General features: G+C 35.5%; 1 protein-coding gene across 5 annotated transcripts in view; it reads right to left on the bottom strand.

Annotated features, from left to right (window-relative positions):
- Positions 1-21,576, bottom strand: part of LOC121378927 (MICAL-like protein 1) — a 62,802-nt gene that overhangs the window by 36,429 nt on the left and 4,797 nt on the right. For 3 of the 5 annotated variants that reach the window (XR_005958781.1, XM_041507314.1, XM_041507317.1), the window contains exons 2-3: positions 13,106-13,368; positions 141-189 (exon numbers count right to left, since the gene is read on the bottom strand). Coding sequence is in view for 4 of the 5 variants with exons in the window: in XM_041507314.1 (XP_041363248.1) it covers positions 141-189; positions 13,106-13,254 (198 nt within the window). In the remaining variant the exon portion in view is untranslated. The other 2 variants (XM_041507316.1, XM_041507315.1) reach the window with 2 other exon arrangements.

Below are 21,576 nucleotides of genomic sequence, written 5' to 3'. Positions count from 1 at the left end.
AGAGAGAGAGAGAGACAGAGAGAGAGACAGACAGACAGACAGAGACACACAAGAGAAAGAGAGACAGACAGACAGACAGAAAGACGTTCAATTTTGTTTTTAAAGATTGGGGGGAAAAGTAAATGGAAGTAAAATATTACCAAATTGTTGTTATCAAAGACGTTTTCCTTGGACAGGGAATCATAGTCTCTGAAAAACAGAAATAAACTAAACTTCAACGACATAATTAACTTTACAAACATCACGTTTATGGTCACAATTATTCCAACCTCTCTCTCTTTGTTAAACAACCACCTGTCTTGATATACCATTTTAATTAAGTGACGGTATAAAACAGGTAGACCACAGGTATGTAGACAATTTTAATTAAGTGACTGTATAATAGGTTCAACTGTATGCACTGTCTTGATATCCATTTTAATTAAGTATCTGTATAACACAGGTTCAACAGTATGTACTGTTTTGATAGACCAGATTAAGTGACGGGGGAAAAGTAATTAATGGTATAACAGTCAACTGTATGCACTGTCTTGATACCATTTTAAAATTGTCTGTATCAGGTTCAAAAGTACGTTTTAGACCATTTTAATTAAGGTATAACACAGGGACTATATGTAGTCTCTAGACCATTTTAATTAAGTGACATAACAGGTTCAACTAATACTGTTTTCAACAACTGGATATCAGGTTTGAATGTTTTGTTTTGATAGACCATTTTAATTAAGTGACTGTATAACAGGTTCAACTGTATGTACTGTTTTGATAGACCATTTTAATTAAGTGACTGTATAACAGGTTCAACTGTATGCACTGTCTTGATATCCATTTTAATTAAGTATCTGTATAACACAGGTTCAACAGTATGTAGTTTTGATAGACCATTTTAATTAAGTATCTGTATAACACAGGTTCTATATGTAGTAGTAAGTGACTGTATAACAGGTTCAACTGTATGCACTGTCTTGATATCCATTTTAATTAAGTATCTGTATAACACAGGTTCAATAGTATGTAGTTTTGATAGACCATTTTAATTAAGTATCTGTATAACACAGGTTGACTATATCTTGATAGACCATTTTAATTAACTGACTGTATAACAGGTTCAACTGTATGTACTGTTTTGACAGACAATTTTAATTAAGTAACTGGATATCAGGTTTGACTGTATGTTTTGTTTTGATAGACCATTTTTATTAAGTAACTGTACAACAGGTTCAACTGTATGCACTGTTTTGATAGACCATTTTAATTAAGTAACTGCATTCATTTCAACTTATTTTCGTGCTTATATCCAATTACGGTTCAAGCATGCTGTCCTGGGCACACACCTCAGCTATCCGAGCTGTCTGTCCAAGACAGTGGGTTAGTTGTTAGTTGGTTAGTGGTTAGTGAGAGGTAAGAGGGTGTAGTGGCCTTACACCTACCCATTGAGCCCTTAAGAAACTCGCTGTGAGTTGGAGCTGGTACTGGGCTACGAACCCTGTACCTACCAGCCTGTAGTCTGATGGCTTAACCACTGTGCCACCGAGGCCGGTAGCAACTGTATAATACAAGTTCAATAGTATGTACTGTTTTGATAGACCATTTTAATGAAGTATCTGTATAACAGGTTTGACTGTATGTACCGGGTACTCTCCTTGATAGACCACTTTAATTAAGTGACTGTATAACACAGATTTGACTATATATAGTCACGAGAGATCATTTAATTAAGTGACTGTATAACACGTTTGACTGTATACTGATATTTTGGATTCCAGTCATCTGTCTTGTAAAACAACAACACATTCCATTTCATGTCCTGAGGCTCTACTTTTAAACTTGCACACAACACGTAACTTATTCATTAAGCCCTGGAGGCCAGGACGACACACTTGTCAGCTGAGTGATTTTACTTGCTAATGAACTAATTACCACTACATGAATACCACTAATCATTAGCAGGTTTAACACTAAGTATGTGTAACCATTAAGTAAGTTTACGTAAATATAAATAGCAAGTGATTTAAATACAGACGATTAAAGTGAAGCTTATTCTGCCTTAAAAGTCAAATTATTATGGACCAGAAAGGGTGTGGGTGTCAAACCTTGTTTCCAAAATTTCAGCTCAGTATTTGGACGCATTGCAAAAAAAGTCTGTGGGACAGACAGACGGACGGACAGAAAACCTATAGTCCCCTCCGGTTGAGTTAATGAAAAAAAGAGAGCATTTTATAACCCCCACAAAAAAACCCCAAGGTAAAATGTCTGGATCACTTTGTAATAAGCAGGGCTTCTAGATTATGGTAGCCCCACTCCCATGGCTAGTGATATTCAATGTTGGGCTAGTAAATATCTATTATAACTAGCCCGATGGCTAGTGGAAAAAAACAACCTTGTCAAATGATGCATTTAATTTTTTTTTTTTTTGTAAATATGAATATCCTGCCCCCTCTTCCAACCCCAAATCTAAGGGGTTTTAAGCGCTATCTCCCTCTTTAGATGACATTTGATTATTACAATTAGTAAAATTGTATTTATTTAAAGTAGGGCCAGTGAATTTTTAATCATGGCAAGTAATTTTTAAAATCACTGATCCCATGGCTAGTGGATTTTTATAAAATTCTAGAAGCTCTGAATAAGTCTGACCAATAGGTTATTAAAAAAACAAAACAATAATATGACTAAATATTAAATAGTACAGGATAGTTGAGAATGTAAACACAAAAGCTAAAACATTGTACTGAAAACAAAACAAATGTGACAGAGCTGCAAAACTAAATTATATATAGGACATGATGACAGCACATTAAAATATTAATAGTGTCTATGACTTGTGATATATGACAATAAATATTTTAATAAAGGAAAAAAAAGAAAGAAACTAAAACAAAGTAATGATTAAAAATAACACCACAACTGGTATATCAAAGGCCATGGTATGTACTACCCTGTCTGTGGGATGGTGCATATAAAAGATCCCTTGCTGCTAAACGAAAAGAGTACTAGTAGCTCATGAAGTGGCAACAGCGGGTTTCCTCTCTCAATATCTGTGTGGTCCTTAATCATATGTCCGACGCCATATAACCGTAAATAAAATGTGTTAAGTGCATCGTTAAATAAAAACTTTTTTTTATTTTTTTATTAAAAATTTAAAAAATAATTAAAAAGCCCCACCCACATGGAAAAACATTAAGTATACATAATACTATACACCTATATGTCAAAAACACAATAAACCATCTTTTAGACAGCATATATCCGATACTCGAGATACTAATGTAGTGTGTTTCATAAATGTAGAAATAAAAAATCCATAACAGACACATAATATTGTGGCTTCTCATATAAAATTGTGTCCTAAGATAATACATGTACCAGTAGTAATTAAAAAACGTTGTGAATTTGTTTAAAGAAAAGATTTCATCTGGCCCGATATAAACATGTTTGAACCAATCAATTGAGCTAGCAGCAAGAATTCAGAAAAAATTTAGTTTAATCCATAAATACCTTACATTAACTGATTCAAATGATTGAACAGTAACAAACAAGCTGTTGAAAATTGCACAAATATACAAAGAACATGTGCAAATTAGTACAAAAATTACCTTTTAAGTCTTTTTAAAAGTTTAAACTATTAGCATTTTCAGCGTAAGATCATCAAATGAGGAACAAAGTTTAAAACTATTCTCAATTCATGTATATGAGTAAAGTTAAAGTTTGTTTTCTTTAACAGCATCACTACTGCAGCACTAGAGCACACTGATTTATTAATCATCAGCTACTGGATGTGAAACATTCGGTAGATTTCACATATACTCTTACAGCGGAAAGACCGGCCTTGGTGGCGCAGTGGTTAAGCCATCGGACTACAGGCTGGTAGGTACAGGGTTCGCAACCCGGTACTGGCTCCAATCCAGAGCTAGTTCTTAAGGGCTCAATGGGTATTTGTAAGGCCACTACACCCTCTTATCTCTTACTAACCACTAACCAGCTAACAACTAACCCACTGTCCTGGAGAGACAGCCCAGATAGATGAGGTGTGTGCCTAGGACAACGTGCTTGAACCTTAATTGGATATAAGCACGAAAATAAGTTAAAATGAAATATAGCGGAAATCCCTTACATTTTTCTATTAGTTGTTAGGGATCTTTTATATGTGCCATCCCACAGACAGGATAGCATATACCACAGCCTGTGATATAGCAGCTGTAGTGCACTGGCTAGAATGGGAATGTATAGGAGTAATGCAACAGAGTACTAATAATAGTATAGGACAGATTATAATACACAAAATAACCTGCATATGGTAAACATAAGGAAATTGACCACTAAGCTGTCAAACTGGGTTTATTAATGACACTTGTCCTGTGTGGGGATATTAAACCTGGCTGTAGAGAGCAGGGAAAGCTCAGCCTTACAGGTTGACATACTACAGATTGCTGGGCTCCAGCTGTGACAGAAACAGATCATGAATATTCCTTAATTAATTTGAGTGTGGAGATGAAGGTATGCTTGTAACTACAGGACAAAATATCAAAGGTTCTAGAATACGGTGGCCCGATGCCTGGTTTTTAGATTTAGGCCACCAAAAATTACTTTGAGTATGCCCGATGGCAAGTGAAATTTTTTTTAATAAAAAAAATATATATATATATATATATACGTACGTATATATATATATATATATATATATATATATATATATATATTATTTTATGTACCTATCTATCTATATATCTATATATATATATATATATATATATATATATATATATATATATAGGACCCTATATATATACACAACACTACAATCGTATGAAATATATTATATTAGATTACAGAGCACTACACTTGAAATTGCACTAAGATTTTAAACTCATGGTACAAGCAGAACTACAGTAATAAGATAAAATTACTTTTAAAATTAAACAAAAGGTATTATGTTGGTATCTTTTTAGGGACAATTACTTTAAACATACAAAATTTTAAACATAAAATTAACCAAGTTTAGTTTTTCTCACTTTTCAATGTTTCTTACCATGCTAACCATATATAATGTAAATATATTATATGATATATATTCCTAAAGGGATGTAGTTTTAAAAAGTTAATATAAACAAGTAAACACACTTTAAGAAAAAGTAATTAACATCATTTAAGATTTTTAGTAAGTAAAATAATTTTATATTTAGTATATGTAATCATTTAGCGTTAATGAAAGGCAGTTTTTTTACTTTTGATGTTTGTCATGTTACATTTTGAGAGTACTCCATACTATATTCTGAATACAAACATTAGTAGCAGCAACAAAAATAAAAACAAATGGAATGTACATTAGTGGTGTATTGTTCTTTTCTGTGTATACTACTGCCTAGTTACCAAAAAACCCCACCCACATCCTAAACAAAGCACACTACTCTTTATTACCATCATATACATTACACGAAACAGATTTAACATGTTGTTAAATAAATATTTGTTTTCTTTACTAAACTACATCTAACGTTAGTTAGGAACACCTTAAGCACATAAGAGGCTTTATTTAAATACGTAATACAACTGGTATGATATAATCTTAACGTATTGTTTTACAATCTGACAAAATGCAGCTACCCATCTCAACTTGATTTATGACCAATATTGTGTATATGTCTAGCTTTAACTACATTATACACTGTCACCATGGCAGAGCCTTCATGGAGAAAAAAAACGTTAACATTTAAGTAATAAAAAGTGCATTACATAACTCTGTACAATACACCCACCCACTCCCTGTAACACCACATAACGTTTTAACCAACACCCACCCACCCACCCCCTCGGGCGTTACATAATATTTGAATGGCCCTTCATACACGAACCAGCTGTTGCTAGTATCTCCATGATTTAGATTCCGTTGAGAATCTACCTGGTCTATAGTATATTATAAAGAAAAATATCAGGCCAGAGTAATGAAAACGGTGAGTCATGCGCGGTGTGTATCTGTAATCGGTTTTCCCACAGATGTTAATAATTCTCAAGTGGCCGTACCCATTGTCGTGTTAAATGTCTACCTCAACAGGTTCTTTACCGCTGTCAGCCAGTGCAGGACAAATACCCCAAAGCAATTCATTGTTCTTTGAAATTACACTGCTATACAGGATTTTATGTACATATTCTTATTTAGAAGCAAAAATTAAAGGGACCATTTGAGCCGTTTTTGATAACTGAAATCATACTTTACTTGGATTTTATTGTGTAGATTATCCATTTCCGTACATTCAAAGTGTTTTTGGTCATCCTGGTGTTTTTAATATCACAAAATGCATTTCTCATATTTTTAAAAACACATGTGCGTCTGAGAAGTAACAGTTATGGAGTCGAGTTTTAGTCCAGTTTTAGAGGGTATTTCACCATTTCAAAGTCACAGACTCATGTTTCACTCAATTATAACTTTATCCAAATGTGTTACAGGTTTGTAGAGTAACTAAACTTAGTGTGTATTTTCATGAGCTGAAACTAGGGTCTGTCCCTTTAAGCAGTAAGATTAAATTTATATATTCCAGTTCCCATGTCTAATATATGTACCTCTTTGTTTGAAGAAATTATTACCAGCATTATAGTTAACAGTGAAACCTGTCTAAACCCACCCCATTCCAACCAGTACCCCATCACTGGTTTATCAAAGGCTGTGGGTATGTGTTATCCTGCCTGTGGTAAAGTTCATATAAAAGATCCCTTACTGGTAATGGAACAATGCAGCATGTTTCCTGTGAAGACTGTTAGAATTATCATCTATCTGACATCCAACAGCCGGTGATTAATTAATCAATGTTACTCTAGCGGTGTTGTTAAATGAAACAAATTAAATCTGCAATCTTGCCTTCTTTTCCTATAATATCAATAATATAACCAGATACAATTTCTGACATGCGATACTAATTGCTATTGGTGTTGTTTGCTAATGGGCGAGATGTAGCTCAGTGGTAGAACCACTCACCTCAGGTGCCTTATGATGCTGTGGACACATCCCAACCAGTGTCCCACTACTGATATGGCAAAGACAGTGTTCGAGATTAACAGTATCCCGATATCCCGGGGATACCAGAATTTAATTTTGGATACCAGACTTCAAGAACCCAGTGTCCCACCGGGATGCCATATAATACTAAATTCTCAGGTGGGATACCAGATTTTGTAATGTTAATATCCAACTGGGATACTGGCCAAAAAATTGAATCTCGAACACTGAAAGACCATGGTATGTCTATGGAAAAGGGCCTATAATAATCCCTTGCTGCTATTCATGGTATGTACTGTCTTGTCTATGGAAAAGGGCTTCTCTTCATAGTTCCTGTCCTGGACGGAGGAGCTGGCACCAAGGCCAGCACCTGTGTCCATGACAGGCATGCGCTACAACAGCTTGTTCTTGTGCACATTAAACCCTATGACCTAGCTTATAGTGCCTGACCTCTTCATAGTATGTACCATTCTGTTTATGGGAAAGGACCTATAAAAGATCTCTTGATGCTATTCACTGTATGCACCATCCTGTCTAAAAGAACCATTGCTTCTATTCAGGAATATATGCCAGTAGCAGGTTTCTTTTCTCATTTTCTAGACCAGGTGTAATCATAATAGAAATAACAATAACCATGTGTCAGTTGTTCAAACATTGGTTAGCTCAACCAGTGGTTAACAGACATTTTCAAAACCAAGGACTGAATCAATACAAATAATAATTAAAAACATGTTCAAAGTTGATTTAAACAGTCAAAGGTATCCATCACTATATAATCAAAGCTAAAGGCTTTTTTGGGGTATTTATGCAAACACAATTAACAGAAAAATATTGGACTACCTTAGAGTTAATTTACCTGTTTTGAACATCCGGGCCCATATGTCGAACACCATAATTTAATATTTGCTGAGATGTCGTTAACTAAATATTCTTCTTCTTTCTTCATTCTAGGGTGTTGTTAACATTCATTTATTCATTAACAGCATGACAGTGAATATCTGTAACAACGTCTACTTATGCAAGATCAGGTGTGATTACAGACATTCACAAAATCTGAATAAGTAATCAGGAAATTAATATAGCTGAGTGTGATTACATCTGTTAGATACGAGAGTGTACAAAGCCACTGTATGTCACGATTCAATCATCAGCTGACCCGTGGTCTCACATACTAATGTACAGGTAATCAATCAGACAGTTACTTCTCCTCAGACCAGTGATTTGAGCATGTCGGTTTCATTTCAATTTATTGTCATGTTTATATTCAACTATAGTTGAAGCACACTGTCGCAGACACACACCTCAGCTATCTGGGCTGTCTGTCCAGGACAGTGGGTTAATGGTTAGTTGTTATCCGAGCAAGTCAATTTCAATTAAATTTATTTTCATGCTTATATCCAATTAATGTTCAAGCACATGTGTCCTGGGCACACACCTCAGCTATCTGGGCTGTCTGTCCAGGACAGTGGGTTACTGGTAAGTTGTTAGTAGTTATCCGAGCAAGTCAGTTTCATTTAAATTTATTTTTGTGTTTATATCCAATTAAGGGTCAAGCATGCTGTCCTGAGCACACCTCTCAGCTGTGTGGCCTGTCTATCTGGTTAGTGGTTAGTTGTTAGTTGTCAGTCTACTTCTACCAACGAGCAGCAAAGGATCTTTTTAAATGTAGTTTTCATTCATTCATTCATTCATTCATTCATTCATCCTTCCATTCATTCATTCATTCATTCCACAGCTTTTGATGTTTTGGTGAACCAACTGTGGGACAAAATGGAAAAAAATACCATCTTAAGTTCATCGAGTGTGACTGATTCTTTGACCCATCGTCCTTCAAACGAGCACACTACTACCAAGCTATATCCCACTTGAACCAGTGAGCAGATGAAGACGTATTTAACCAGTGTGTAGGGACTACGGGGTGGAACCATACAGGTGTTATCTCACAGCTCGGTGTTATCTGTGAGGATGGATTAAGCAAACATCACCTTGGCTGTATACCACGGTGATGAAACATACTACACCAAGACTGGAATAGTCACCTCGAGTAGTCACTGTCAGACCAGTGTGTGGACCCTGACCAGGTTGACCAAGTGTCACCATCTGTCACAGGCAGCCGCTAATACTTGACCAGGGGACAGCATAGCTGGCACGCTCACAATTTGTAAACTCTGCTCTCTGCTTCAACATTACCGGTGTGATGAACGACAAATGCTCAACAACTGACAGAGTTGTCAGGCTATCGGGCAAAATAAATATTTCTTTTCCTGATTGCTTTTTCTAAACGAAAAGAGGGGATTGGTAGAGAGTTGTCATGTACACTATATGGTAAATTAAATATTTCTCTATTTTTGATTGCTTTTCTAAAATGTTTATTTTGTTTAATAACATTACTAGTGCTTACTGATTTAGTAATCATCGGCTATTAGATGTCAAAATTTGATAATTAAAGTGTGTTTCGGTATTGTCGATATTATATATTAGGAATAAAAATAATATATTATGCTCACCAGAGGCTCGCATAATACCTCTCTATATATGACTATTTTGACTCTTGATCTAGATAGTGAAAGAGGAAAAGAAAGGAATATTTGTTAAATGACATCTCAATCTACTGCATATTTCAAAGTATGGCTGTTTGGTGTCTTAACATAATATGGTTTCCATAGTTTCGAGAATTCCTGTGGCGTCAAAGCAAGGAGACTACATTTTCATTAGCAACAAGTCATCTGTCTGGAACAGCAATCATTAAAGTTAAATTAAAGTTTGTTTTGTTAAACAACACCACTAGAGCACATTGATTTATTAATCATCGGCTATTGATGTCAAACATTGGGTAATTTTACATGTAGTCTTAGAGAGAAAACCTGCTACATTTTTCCACTAGTAGCATGGTATGTTTTATATGCACCATCCCACAAACAGGATAGCACATACCATGGCCTTTGATATACTAGTAATAATACTGGCTGGAACGAGAAACAGCCCAATGGGGATTGATCCCAGACCAACCGTGAATCAGGTGAGCTCTTTACCACTGGGCTACGTCATTAAAATGAAATTCTAAATCCTTTACATTTTTAGACAGAAAAACCCACATTAATTCAAGCTGTCTCAAAAGACATACATGTGATGGTCTACAACAGAAAACCCCACATTAATTCAAGCTGTCTCAAAAGACATACATGTGATGGTCTACGACAGAAAACCCCCACATTAATTCAAGCTGTCTCAAAAGACATACATGTGATGGTCTACGACAGAAAACCCCCACATTAATTCAAGCTGTCTCAAAAGACATACATGTGATGGTCTACGACAGAAAACCCCCACATTAATTCAAGCTGTCTCAAAAGACATACATGTGATGGTCTACGACAGAAAAACCCCACATTAATTCAAGCTGTCTCAAAAGACATACATGTGATGGTCTACGACAGAAAACCCCCACATTAATTCAAGCTGTCTCAAAAGACATACATGTGATGGTCTACGACAGAAAACCCCACATTAATTCAAGCTGTCTCAAAAGACATACATGTGATGGTCTACGACAGAAAAACCCCACATTAATTCAAGCTGTCTCAAAAGACATACATGTGATGGTCTACGACAGAAAAACCCCACATTAATTCAAGCTGTCTCAAAAGACATACATGTGATGGTCTACGACAGAAAAAACCCACATTAATTCAAGCTGTCTCAAAAGACATACATGTGATGGTCTACGACAGAAAACCCCACATTAATTCAAGCTGTCTCAAAAGACATACATGTGATGGTCTACGACAGAAAACCCCCACATTAATTCAAGCTGTCTCAAAAGACATACATGTGATGGTCTACTACAGAAAACCCCCACATTAATTCAAGCTGTCTCAAAAGACATACATGTGATGGTCTACGACAGTTTGATGAAGTCAGAAATAAAAGAAAAAAAATGTATTTATTTTTATCTCATTAACTGTTTGATGAAGAAGAAATCATTTCCGTGTAGATGTATTGATTCACTTGTAACACGAGTCAAGGTGAACTCTCGACAGCAAGGACTTCAAAGCAAACAAACGTTACTAGCAACAAACACTGATTGAAGAGGAAGATGCATTCATGCGTGACGTAAAATTAACCACCAAACAAATATCTACACAACAATTGTTCTGCCAATGTTTCACTTGAGTTATATGAAAGGCTAGGATGATTTTTCTATGCAAATATTAATAATACAACAGCCAAAATGTATTATTTGACAGAAAAGCTGCATTTTATGCTACAACTTTTGCATATCAAGCTACTTACTCCATCACTCCCAATACCCTCCATAAAAAAACAAAAACAACCCCAAAACAACCCAGGACAAACTTTGTTTCATTCCCACAAGCAACGTTGATCAATAGGTCCATTGACAACCCCTCCCCCATTCCAGCCAGAATTTAGGAAGTTTTTTTTTTTTAATTAAAGGTCAAAGTATGTCTTTCTGAAATTCCTAGTCATGCCCATGATAATCTCAATCCTGAACTTTGTTAGAGTGTGTACTATTATTGCGGTACATATAAATATTTAAATTAATGCAATCTAAATGCTTCAATACTTTTAACAAAACAGAAAAAAGAAAGAAAAAAAGGAAAAGTGGAAACAAAAGATAAAAAGAAGATAAATCAATCAACATCCTATCACTAGATCGATTGTAACAAAAAGAAAACGAAAGCCTTCAAGTTATCACAAAAGCATATTATACACACTGAAGATGTAACATCACATCAGTGAGCCACGACAATACACGTACACGTTTATTATTGATGAGGTGTTGCCACAACAGATGTAGCAGATCAATTAACTCTGTCCACTTTACCTAATATAACACTGTACAACTTGCCTAGGTAAACAACTAGGACGATCGGTCACATTAAGAATCAATCAATTCACAATGTCCACCGATTTAGACTCATCAGTATTTAAACCACAACATGCAAATCCCTGGACAACTTAAAGGTACCCGAATTAAAAGGTTAGAAAATATTTAAGTAAAAATGTTAACCTCCTAAGAATAAAATTAAACAACTAAACTACAGGTATAAAATTAATTAACTTAACTTTATGTACAAATTTTATTCACTAAAAATTAGGTAATAAAATTAAGTAATTAAACATTAGGTACAAAATTAATTCACTAAACATTAGGTATAAGAAGTTTTTTTGTTTAACGACACGACTAGAGCACATTGATTTATTAATCATCAGCTGTAGGATGTCAAACATTTTGTAATTTCGACATTAAGCCATAGAGAGGAAACCCGCTATATTTTTTCCATTAGGGATCTTTTATATGTACCACCCCACAGACATGATAGAGCATACCATGGCCTTTGATATACCAGTCGTGGTGCACTGGCTTGAAATGAGAAATAGGTCAATCGGCCCACCGACGGGGATCGATCCCAAAGCGACCAAACAGCAAGTGAGCATTTTACCACTTGGCTACGTCCCGCCTCTTAGGTTTAAGATTCATTCACTAAACTTATAAAGGTACAAACGTAATTAACTAAACTTTTAAGAACAATACAGAGGAACTGAACTTCAGGTACAAAATGTCAAGATTATATATATTTCTTAAATTTAACTTGATATTCCGACTATACATTGTAATCCAACAAGCAGCATTTTGCTCTTCTTTTTTTTTTTGGTACTATTTACCTTCACATTTAGTATTTAAATTTTTTTATTTTGAAGGAATGTTTTGATTCTTTTTTCAATTAGACTGAATTTAAATAATGTAAGCCATGTTGATCTACAGCAGGGATTCCCACTGCATACCGTTAGGTTCACATTCATGCCGATTCACCATCTCATCTACATGATAAAGTAACGAGAGACAATTAGATGATAAGTCGGCTCGCAATCACAGCCTTCTACCATCACCGTAAGACAAAGTCAAACTCCACACACTGACTTTAACAAATTCCATCTCACATTTGTTTGAGATATTCAAACCACATCCTTCTTACTGCCGCAGCATATCCCCGCGGATCAGGGGCTTAGACAGCTCAAACATGCTGGACGTGCCTAACACGGCTTTGTGGGACTGTACATACAACAAAGAGTGCGACAAAGCCTAAAACAACTCACATTAGATCTGGCCGAAATCGGTGGATGATGGCACAGAATGCCAGACCGCTCTTGAAGGAAGAGGTCATGTCCTTGACCTCAACGTCACGGTATCCATCGCTCATCTTGCGACACCACATCTGGAGTCCTTTGATTTTCGTCAACGCCATTTTCGGTCGCTGTCTTTTCAACCCTGTTATCAAGACTGCGTCCCCTCACTGGGCTTGAACTGGCAGTCTACCTCACTTCATGTTCTACAGTTTTCACTTTTAACTTCTTTTTATCTGAAATAAAAATGGTAATACAAATCAGTCTGACACCTTCTGATGAAGGAAGGAATGAAATGTTTTATTTAATGATGCACTCAACACATTTTAGTTATGGTTATATGGCATCAGACATATGGTTAAGGACCACACAGATATTGTGAGAGGAAACCTGCTGTCTCCGCTTCATGGGCTACTCTTTTCGATTAGCAGCAAGGGATCTTTTATATGCACCATCCCACAAACAGGGTAGTACACACCATGGCCATTGATATACCAGTTGTGGTACGCTGGCTGGAACGAGAAATAGTCCAATGGGCCAGCCGACGGGGATCGATCCCAGACCGACCGTGCATCGACCGCTGTACCACTGGGCTACGTCCCGCCCCCACTTCTGATGAATGCACTGCATAGATGTAAGTGTTAATTGACTGTAGTTTAGCGAACACCAAGATCCTTCTGATGAATGCACTGCATAGATGTAAGTGTTAATTGACTGTAGTTTAGCGAACACCAAGATCCTTCAGATGAATGCACTGCATAGATGTAAGTGTTAATTGACTGTAGTTTAGCGAACACCAAGATCCTTCTGATGAATGCAGTGCATAGATGTAAGTGTTAACTGACTGTAGTTTAGCGAACACCAAGATCCTTCTGACGAATGCAGTGCATAGATGTAAGTGTTAACTGACTGTAGTTTAGCGAACACCAAGATCCTTCTGACGAATGCACTGCATAGATGTAAGTGTTAATTGACTGTAGTTTAGCGAACACCAAGATCCATCTGACGAATGCACTGCATAGATGTAAGTGTTAATTGACTGTAGTTTAGCGACCACCAAGATCCTTCTGACGAATGCACTGCATAGATGTAAGTGTTAATTGATTGTAGTTTAGCGAACACCAAGATCCTTCTGACGAATGCACTGCATAGATGTAAGTGTTAACTGACTGTAGTTTCGCGAACACCAAGATCCTTCTGATGAATGCACTGCATAGATGTAAGTGTTAATTGACTGTAGTTTAGCGAACACCAAGATCCTTCTGATGAATGCACTGCATAGATGTAAGTGTTAACTGACTGTAGTTTAGCGAACACCAAGATCCTTCTGATGAATGCACTGCATAGATGTAAGTGTTAACTGACTGTAGTTTAGCGAACACCAAGATCCTTCTGATGAATGCACTGCATAGATGTAAGTGTTAATTGACTGTAGTTTAGCGAACACCAAGATCCTTCTGATGAAAGCACTGCATAGATGTAAGTGTTAACTGACTGTAGTTTAGCGAACACCAAGATCCTTCTGACGAATGCAGTGCATAGATGTAAGTGTTAACTGACTGTAGTTTAGCGAACACCAAGATCCTTCTGACGAATGCACTGCATAGATGTAAGTGTTAATTGACTGTAGTTTAGCGAACACCAAGATCCTTCTGACGAATGCACTGCATAGATGTAAGTGTTAATTGACTGTAGTTTAGCGAACACCAAGATCCTTCTGACGAATGCACTGCATAGATGTAAGTGTTAAATGACTGTAGTTTAGCGAACACCAAGATCCTTCTGATGAATGCACTGCATAGATGTAGTGTTAACTGACTGTAGTTTAGCGAACACCAAGATCCTTCTGATGAATGCACTGCATAGATGTAAGTGTTAATTGACTGTAGTTTAGCGAACACCAAGATCCTGCCAGATTGAGTCTAGAAAACAGTTTAATCACACAAACTAAGATGATTATAATTTTATTTTAATATTTATATTACTTTTAATTCATAATTGTTCTTATCTTACCTTTAATAAAGTACAAGTAAATTTAGTGAAGTATATATTTTAAAATATAAATGTTTTACTTCATACTGCCTTCAGCTTTAAAAAGTTTAACTATGCATGGCTGGCATTTAACAGTACAAATTATAAAACTTAAAAAAGGAAACCTATGCAAATACTCCTTACATATATCCTATTTGTATTTACTTTACTATATAAAATAATAATAATTTTGAAAATGGTAGACAATTAAACAATCATAACAAAACTGAAAAAAGAGACCATTAAAGAAAATGGCAGAAAAAAATCCCCACAAAACAACCAAACAATTAAAATATTAAAAAATAAATTAAAATAAATAAAATAAACAGCTATCACAATTAACATGACTGTATACAGGTTTGTATGTATTAATAAATGCCATATTTTAAAATATAAATGTTTTACTTTATACTGCCTTCAGCTTTAAAAAGTTTAACTATGCATGGCTGGCATTTAACAGTACAAATTATAAAACTTAGAAAAGGAAACCTATGTAAATACTCCTTACATATATCCTATTTGTATTTACTTTACTATATAAAATAATAATAATTTTGAAAATGGTTGACAATTAAACAATCATAACAAAACTGAAAAAAGAGACCATTAAAGAAAATGGCAGAAAAACCCCCCACAAAACAACCAAACAATTAAAATTTTAAAAGTAATAATAATAATTATATTAAAAAATAAATTAAAATAAACAGCTATCACAATTAACATGACTGTATACAGGTTTGTATGTATTAATAAATGCCATTTTAATCTGTATTAAATACAATTACTAGTAATTAAAATAAAGAGAAGGTAACCTCATAAAACAGATGACAACACCAGTAAGTTCGACTGTAATTATGTACATTCCCTGATCAACGTCTATACAGTAAACAATTCCCTAAATGAGGTTAACATTACATCCACCCACCTATCTGTATACATGTATATCAACATCTATAGCTGCATTACACAACACACCACATTATACACTACAAGTAAAGTTACTGAAATTACCTGAATACGTACACATCAATCTGAGAAGTGTTATTTGACAAAGTTGAAAATTTCACCAAGTTGAAATCTATCCACATAAAGACCTGTCCTCGACTCGTTACTGACGTCTCTCTCTCTCTCTTTCTCTCTCTCTCTCTCTTTCGCTCGTTCTTTCACACCCTCTCTCACCTTAATGAGCAGCAGGAAGTGAAGTTACTAGCAGAGGTAATTATACCTGGCCGCGTGCAGATCATGTGACCTCAGGCTGTCTAGCAAACAGCAAGTGTTGACAAGCTTAGCGTAGCCAACTTAAAGCTCATTACACAGGTAATAAACAAACTGACCACGGCCAGAGTTAACAAATCACTGAGACAACATCCCAGGTGAGGGGCCATGCAGCCAGCCCGAATTAGCTGTCTGTAATACGCTATCGGTCACATCCCACATAGACTTGTGTCGTGGACATTTCAACACAACAGCCTCGGTCAGTGATTCACAGTTAACATGACTGTGTACAGGCTGTTCAAATCAACTTACTCGTTGATCAAGCCAAACTTTATACACAGAATAGAGTTGGCTGTAACACAACTGATTCAAACAAATTACAACAAATCACTGTATTTCAGCTCTGGAAGAATTTTTTTAAATATATTTGTTATAAACCAAATGACTTGTAAAAACTGTGCTGAATCATTAATTTAACAATTTTATTTTTCAAATATCATATAAAAAAGGGAGAATTTTGTATAATAAAACATATCAAGATAAAATGCTGACTGGTGGATCATTAAGTAGCAACAATTTTTAAAAGAATATTCCAAATTATTTCCAATAAAATGAAGGGGGGGGGGGGGGGAGAGAAATATTTAAATGTTTAACAATACTCAATACGTTTATTTATGGTTATATATGGCTTTGGACATATAGTCAAAAACAACATGAATAATGAGAGAAAAGCCAGGTGAGTGTTTCACTGCCTCCTGAAAACAATTGGCTGCCCCTTAGAATCTGCTTAGCTTAACTTAATTATTTTAACATGCTCATATACCACTACGGTTTCACGCATGTCTGTCCCAGAACCTGCTCCTGGATAGCCAGGGGACTGATCCAGGACAGAATAAATTAAGGGGACAATTTAAAGTATTAACACCAAAAGGAAAGGGGAGTTTATTTAATTTTGTATGCACATTCAAAATATAATTATAATTAATATGTATAGAAGTACTCATTAAGATTTTTGGCGCAATTTAGAGCGGGCTATCTAAATTTAAAAATATTTAATAATTACTTTATTTACCTTAGCTCTAGATTGGAAATGGAGGTGGATTAGGAAGTTTAGGCCCACGCCACAGGATGTTTACTTAGTGGCTGGGATAGGGAAGAGAACCAATCATATTGCGAACTTTAGTTTGACCCACCACGAGGGGAGGGGACAGGGAGGGGGCGGGCCCCCAGACATACCTAACTCACCATACGGCCAAAACCGCCTACACCTTCTACCCATTCCCCCCACCCAAGACGCCCCCAGCAGGTCCAACTATTGTGACCTCCAGTCTCAGCTCTCTTCAAGATTGTGTAATCTGCTAATTAAGTATGAAAACAAACTGAATTACCACCCTCAGTGACACTAGAAATCCCACAGACAGGATAGTACATACCATGCCATTTGTTACACCAGTTGAGTCCAGTGAGCCCACCGAAAGTATAGATCCTAGATTGACTGTGCATCAGATAAGTGTTTTACCACAGGGCTATGTCTCACCCAACCTTAAAATGGCTAACTACCATCATGGATAACATTAAAATGGCTCACTACCATCAGGGATGACCTTAAATAGTGTGACATGTTTTGACCTTAAATTGGGACATTGCATCTATCTACATGTACAAATTAATTCAGATACTGGCAATTGCACATCTCACATAGTACATATCTCCTCTATGACACTGTATAGCATTAAAGCAATGTTCAATGGGGGAACATGCCTGAGTTGCAATGGCCATAGGATAGATGACACTTGATAGACTCACACCTATCAGTTTTTAAGTTAAAGTTTATTTTGTTTAATGACAGCACCAGAGCACATTGATTAATTAATCATTAGTTTCTAGATGTCAAATAATTGGTCATTGTGACATGTAGTCAGAGGAAACCTGCTACATTTGCCCATTAGCAGCAAAGGATCTTTTATATTCAATTTTCCAGACATATACAGTATCATGATATTTAATAATACCAGCCAAAGGGCACAGGTTAGGATAGGGGAAAAACCCTATCTGAGAATAGGTCGACTGTGGGGATTTGATCTTTTGACCCAAGTACCCCGGGAGAGTTACCAGGTTTAAAACCCAATTATGTCACCGAGGCCAGTTTTGAGGTACTGTTATTTAGCATTGTTGTTTAGCCATCAATACCTATTACCAATATACACAACCCAGGTGACAAATGGATAACAGCCAATAAGTAAGTCTAGGCAGTCGACCACACTGATGGCAATATGTTACCAGGCAGCCACTAATAATACACGCAGCTGTTAAATAATAAATACAAATATTCCGGTCAGTCTTATGTCATTGAGGAATTAACTTTGCCGAGCACAATCCTTAAACTTACATGTAAATAACTATACCTGTATACAGGACAAGCTAAAAACTTATAAGGTACATGTATATAACACATAAAGGGTATTAAGGTCCTAAAGGGTCCAGTGTGTTATACAGATCAGTTTGGAGAAACGGTGCCGTATGTGTTCACTGATATATGCAACAGAATAATCACTGCTCAAAAACATTATGAAGTTTTACTGAATTATAAAAACAATAATCAGTTGTTTTCTTCAAGGAGTCAAACTGGTGATCATTCCTATTGTAATAGCTTAATAAACAGCCATCTATATTATCATGTTGTATGTTTTAAAACTTCCTTAGGTACCTGCTTGTAGGGTGGGTAGGGGTGTCCGAAAAGGGGAATGGAGGTGGGTGTCAAACGAATCCCCTGACTGAAATCATATAAATTTGTACTATTATAAGATATAAGGCATTCACCCTTCCCCCTCAAACTGCACCCAAATGTGAAATAAAAATTAAAGTTTGTTTTGTTTAACAACACCACTAGATCACAATCACATTGATTTATTAATCATTGGCTATTGGATGTCAAACATTTGGTAATTTTGGCATACAGTCTTAGAGAGGAAACCCGCAACATTTTTTCATTAGTAGCAAGGGATCTTTTATATGCACCATCCCATAGACAGGATAGCTTTTGACATACAAGTTGTGGTGCACTGGCTGAAACAAGAAATAGCCCAATGGGTCCACCGACGGGGATGAATCCCAAACTGACCGTGCAGTAATCCTACATATGTGTATGTAGAGAGAGAAAGGGGTAAAAAATTACCCTACATAATAATTAAAGACTTCAATAACAAAATATCTTTTGCACCCTCTGCTTGTCAAAATCACAAAAACCCTTATTTTAAGATCCACCCTGCAGGCATGATATACCTACTTTAACCCTGTATTACCAATTTAAAAAAAAAAGAAGCTTACATAACACTATTTTATAATTATGATAAAAATCTTTACTGATTACAAATATTCATGTTATGTAAAATAGTTTCCTACATGCATTTTCCCTCATAAAAAAAAAAAAGGAAAAATAAATAAATTAATGCATTAAAATATGATAATCTTTCAGTGACACGCCCCTAACAACTAGCGTAAGTGTTAATTCCTGAATTCTGCAAATAACAAAGAGGTAGGTAGAGATTAAACTAGTACACCCAACATTGAGAGTAAAGACATTATTCCGAACATTTTAATCCCAAAATTAATCAGCTTAAAGAATTCTTATCTAGTGAACAAAACAGAAGATTGTAGAAATATTTCAAGCATTTACAAAGTTAACACATACTGAAAAGCCACAACAATGTTCATTCTGCCAAGATAACAGAAATATTTTTCACTTTTTATTGCAAAATAGATAAATTTCAATGACAAATAGGGTTTGTTGTCTTTGGGGGGGGGGGGTTTTTTTTGGGGTTTTTTTTTTTGGGGGGGGGGGATGTGTGTTAATTACCTGTTAGATAAATATTAAAACTGGTATATATAACTGAATATATATTATAATTTCAATTCATTTCAACTTATTTCCATGTTTATATCAAGCACTCTGTCCTGGGAACATACTGTAGTTATGTGGTAGTTAGTTTGAGTGGTTAGTTTGAGTGATTAGTTTGAGTTGTTAGTTTGAGAGAAGTCAGTATTGTGGCCTTACACCTACCCATTGAGTCGTTTAACTCCAGGTTTCTACCAACCTAAAGACCACTATGCCACAGAGTGTTATTTTTTATCTACCGGTATATCAACACATATTTACGGTTTCTGCCAGAAAGAAATATTTGGGTATGGCACTATGGAATTGAATATTTACAATATGTGTGCTGAATGTAACCACAGTCAACAGAGGGTATGAGGGGCATCCCTCAGAAAGAAAATGGGTTAGGTTTAGGGTTAGAATTTTAAAAATCATATTGTGTCAAAAGATTAACTTTAAAAATTAAAATCTACAAAACATTTGGGTATGGTGCCTTACCCGTTTTACCCTCAAGCAGAAACCCTAATTTGGATGGTACAAAATGACTGCGCCCATTATATATAATAGCCGTCACATTTAACCATTTTATTAATTAAATATAAGATTATACTTGTTGATATTAAACAATAATGTGCATTATATATCGTTGAATATGCATACCAGTCCAAAGACCTTGCTTAAGCGTTCCTTTAAAACAAATTAAAACAATACAGCTCTTTTAAGGTACCTGCATGTATACATAAACTGTTTTTGTTTTAAAACTTTTGTTTTTACTAATTATGAAAATCAAGGTAATTAAATAATAAGAAATTGAAATACAGAAACATGTGTTTTAATAAAAAGCTAAATCTATTTAAAATGTGCAGAATTTTATACTTACTAATTCTAAAACAGCAAATAATGTACACACATGTACCGGTACATTGTACGTAGATGCATGTATGGTATCCTAAACTGCATAATACTTGTAATCCATCAGCATCGAATATATAAATATATATATGTTATTAAATCAGTATAATAAGGATGATGTTACCAGTTACGTGTACTGAATACAACATATACACAATAATGTCACACCATGTCAACAATACATGGGATTACCTTTAAACAAGATCAACTGTACCACTCTAGTAGTATCGACAGCAGCACAACTGACTTAAGTTTCTTTTCTAAATGCCCTAATTTCATATACAAATACATTCAAATACCCTTTTGATTACTGTGCACTTGACAAAGACTTCAGAAATGTGGTGTGTATTATGGGACAGGCTCTCAGTCTTACATCTGGTTGTTAAACTTCGGTATGTCCTACACGCGTTTC

This window comes from Gigantopelta aegis, chromosome 8, assembly GCF_016097555.1.
Source record: "Gigantopelta aegis isolate Gae_Host chromosome 8, Gae_host_genome, whole genome shotgun sequence".
Lineage (NCBI taxonomy): Eukaryota > Metazoa > Mollusca > Gastropoda > Neomphalida > Peltospiridae > Gigantopelta > Gigantopelta aegis.
This window is presented reverse-complemented; position numbering and strand designations above follow the sequence as displayed.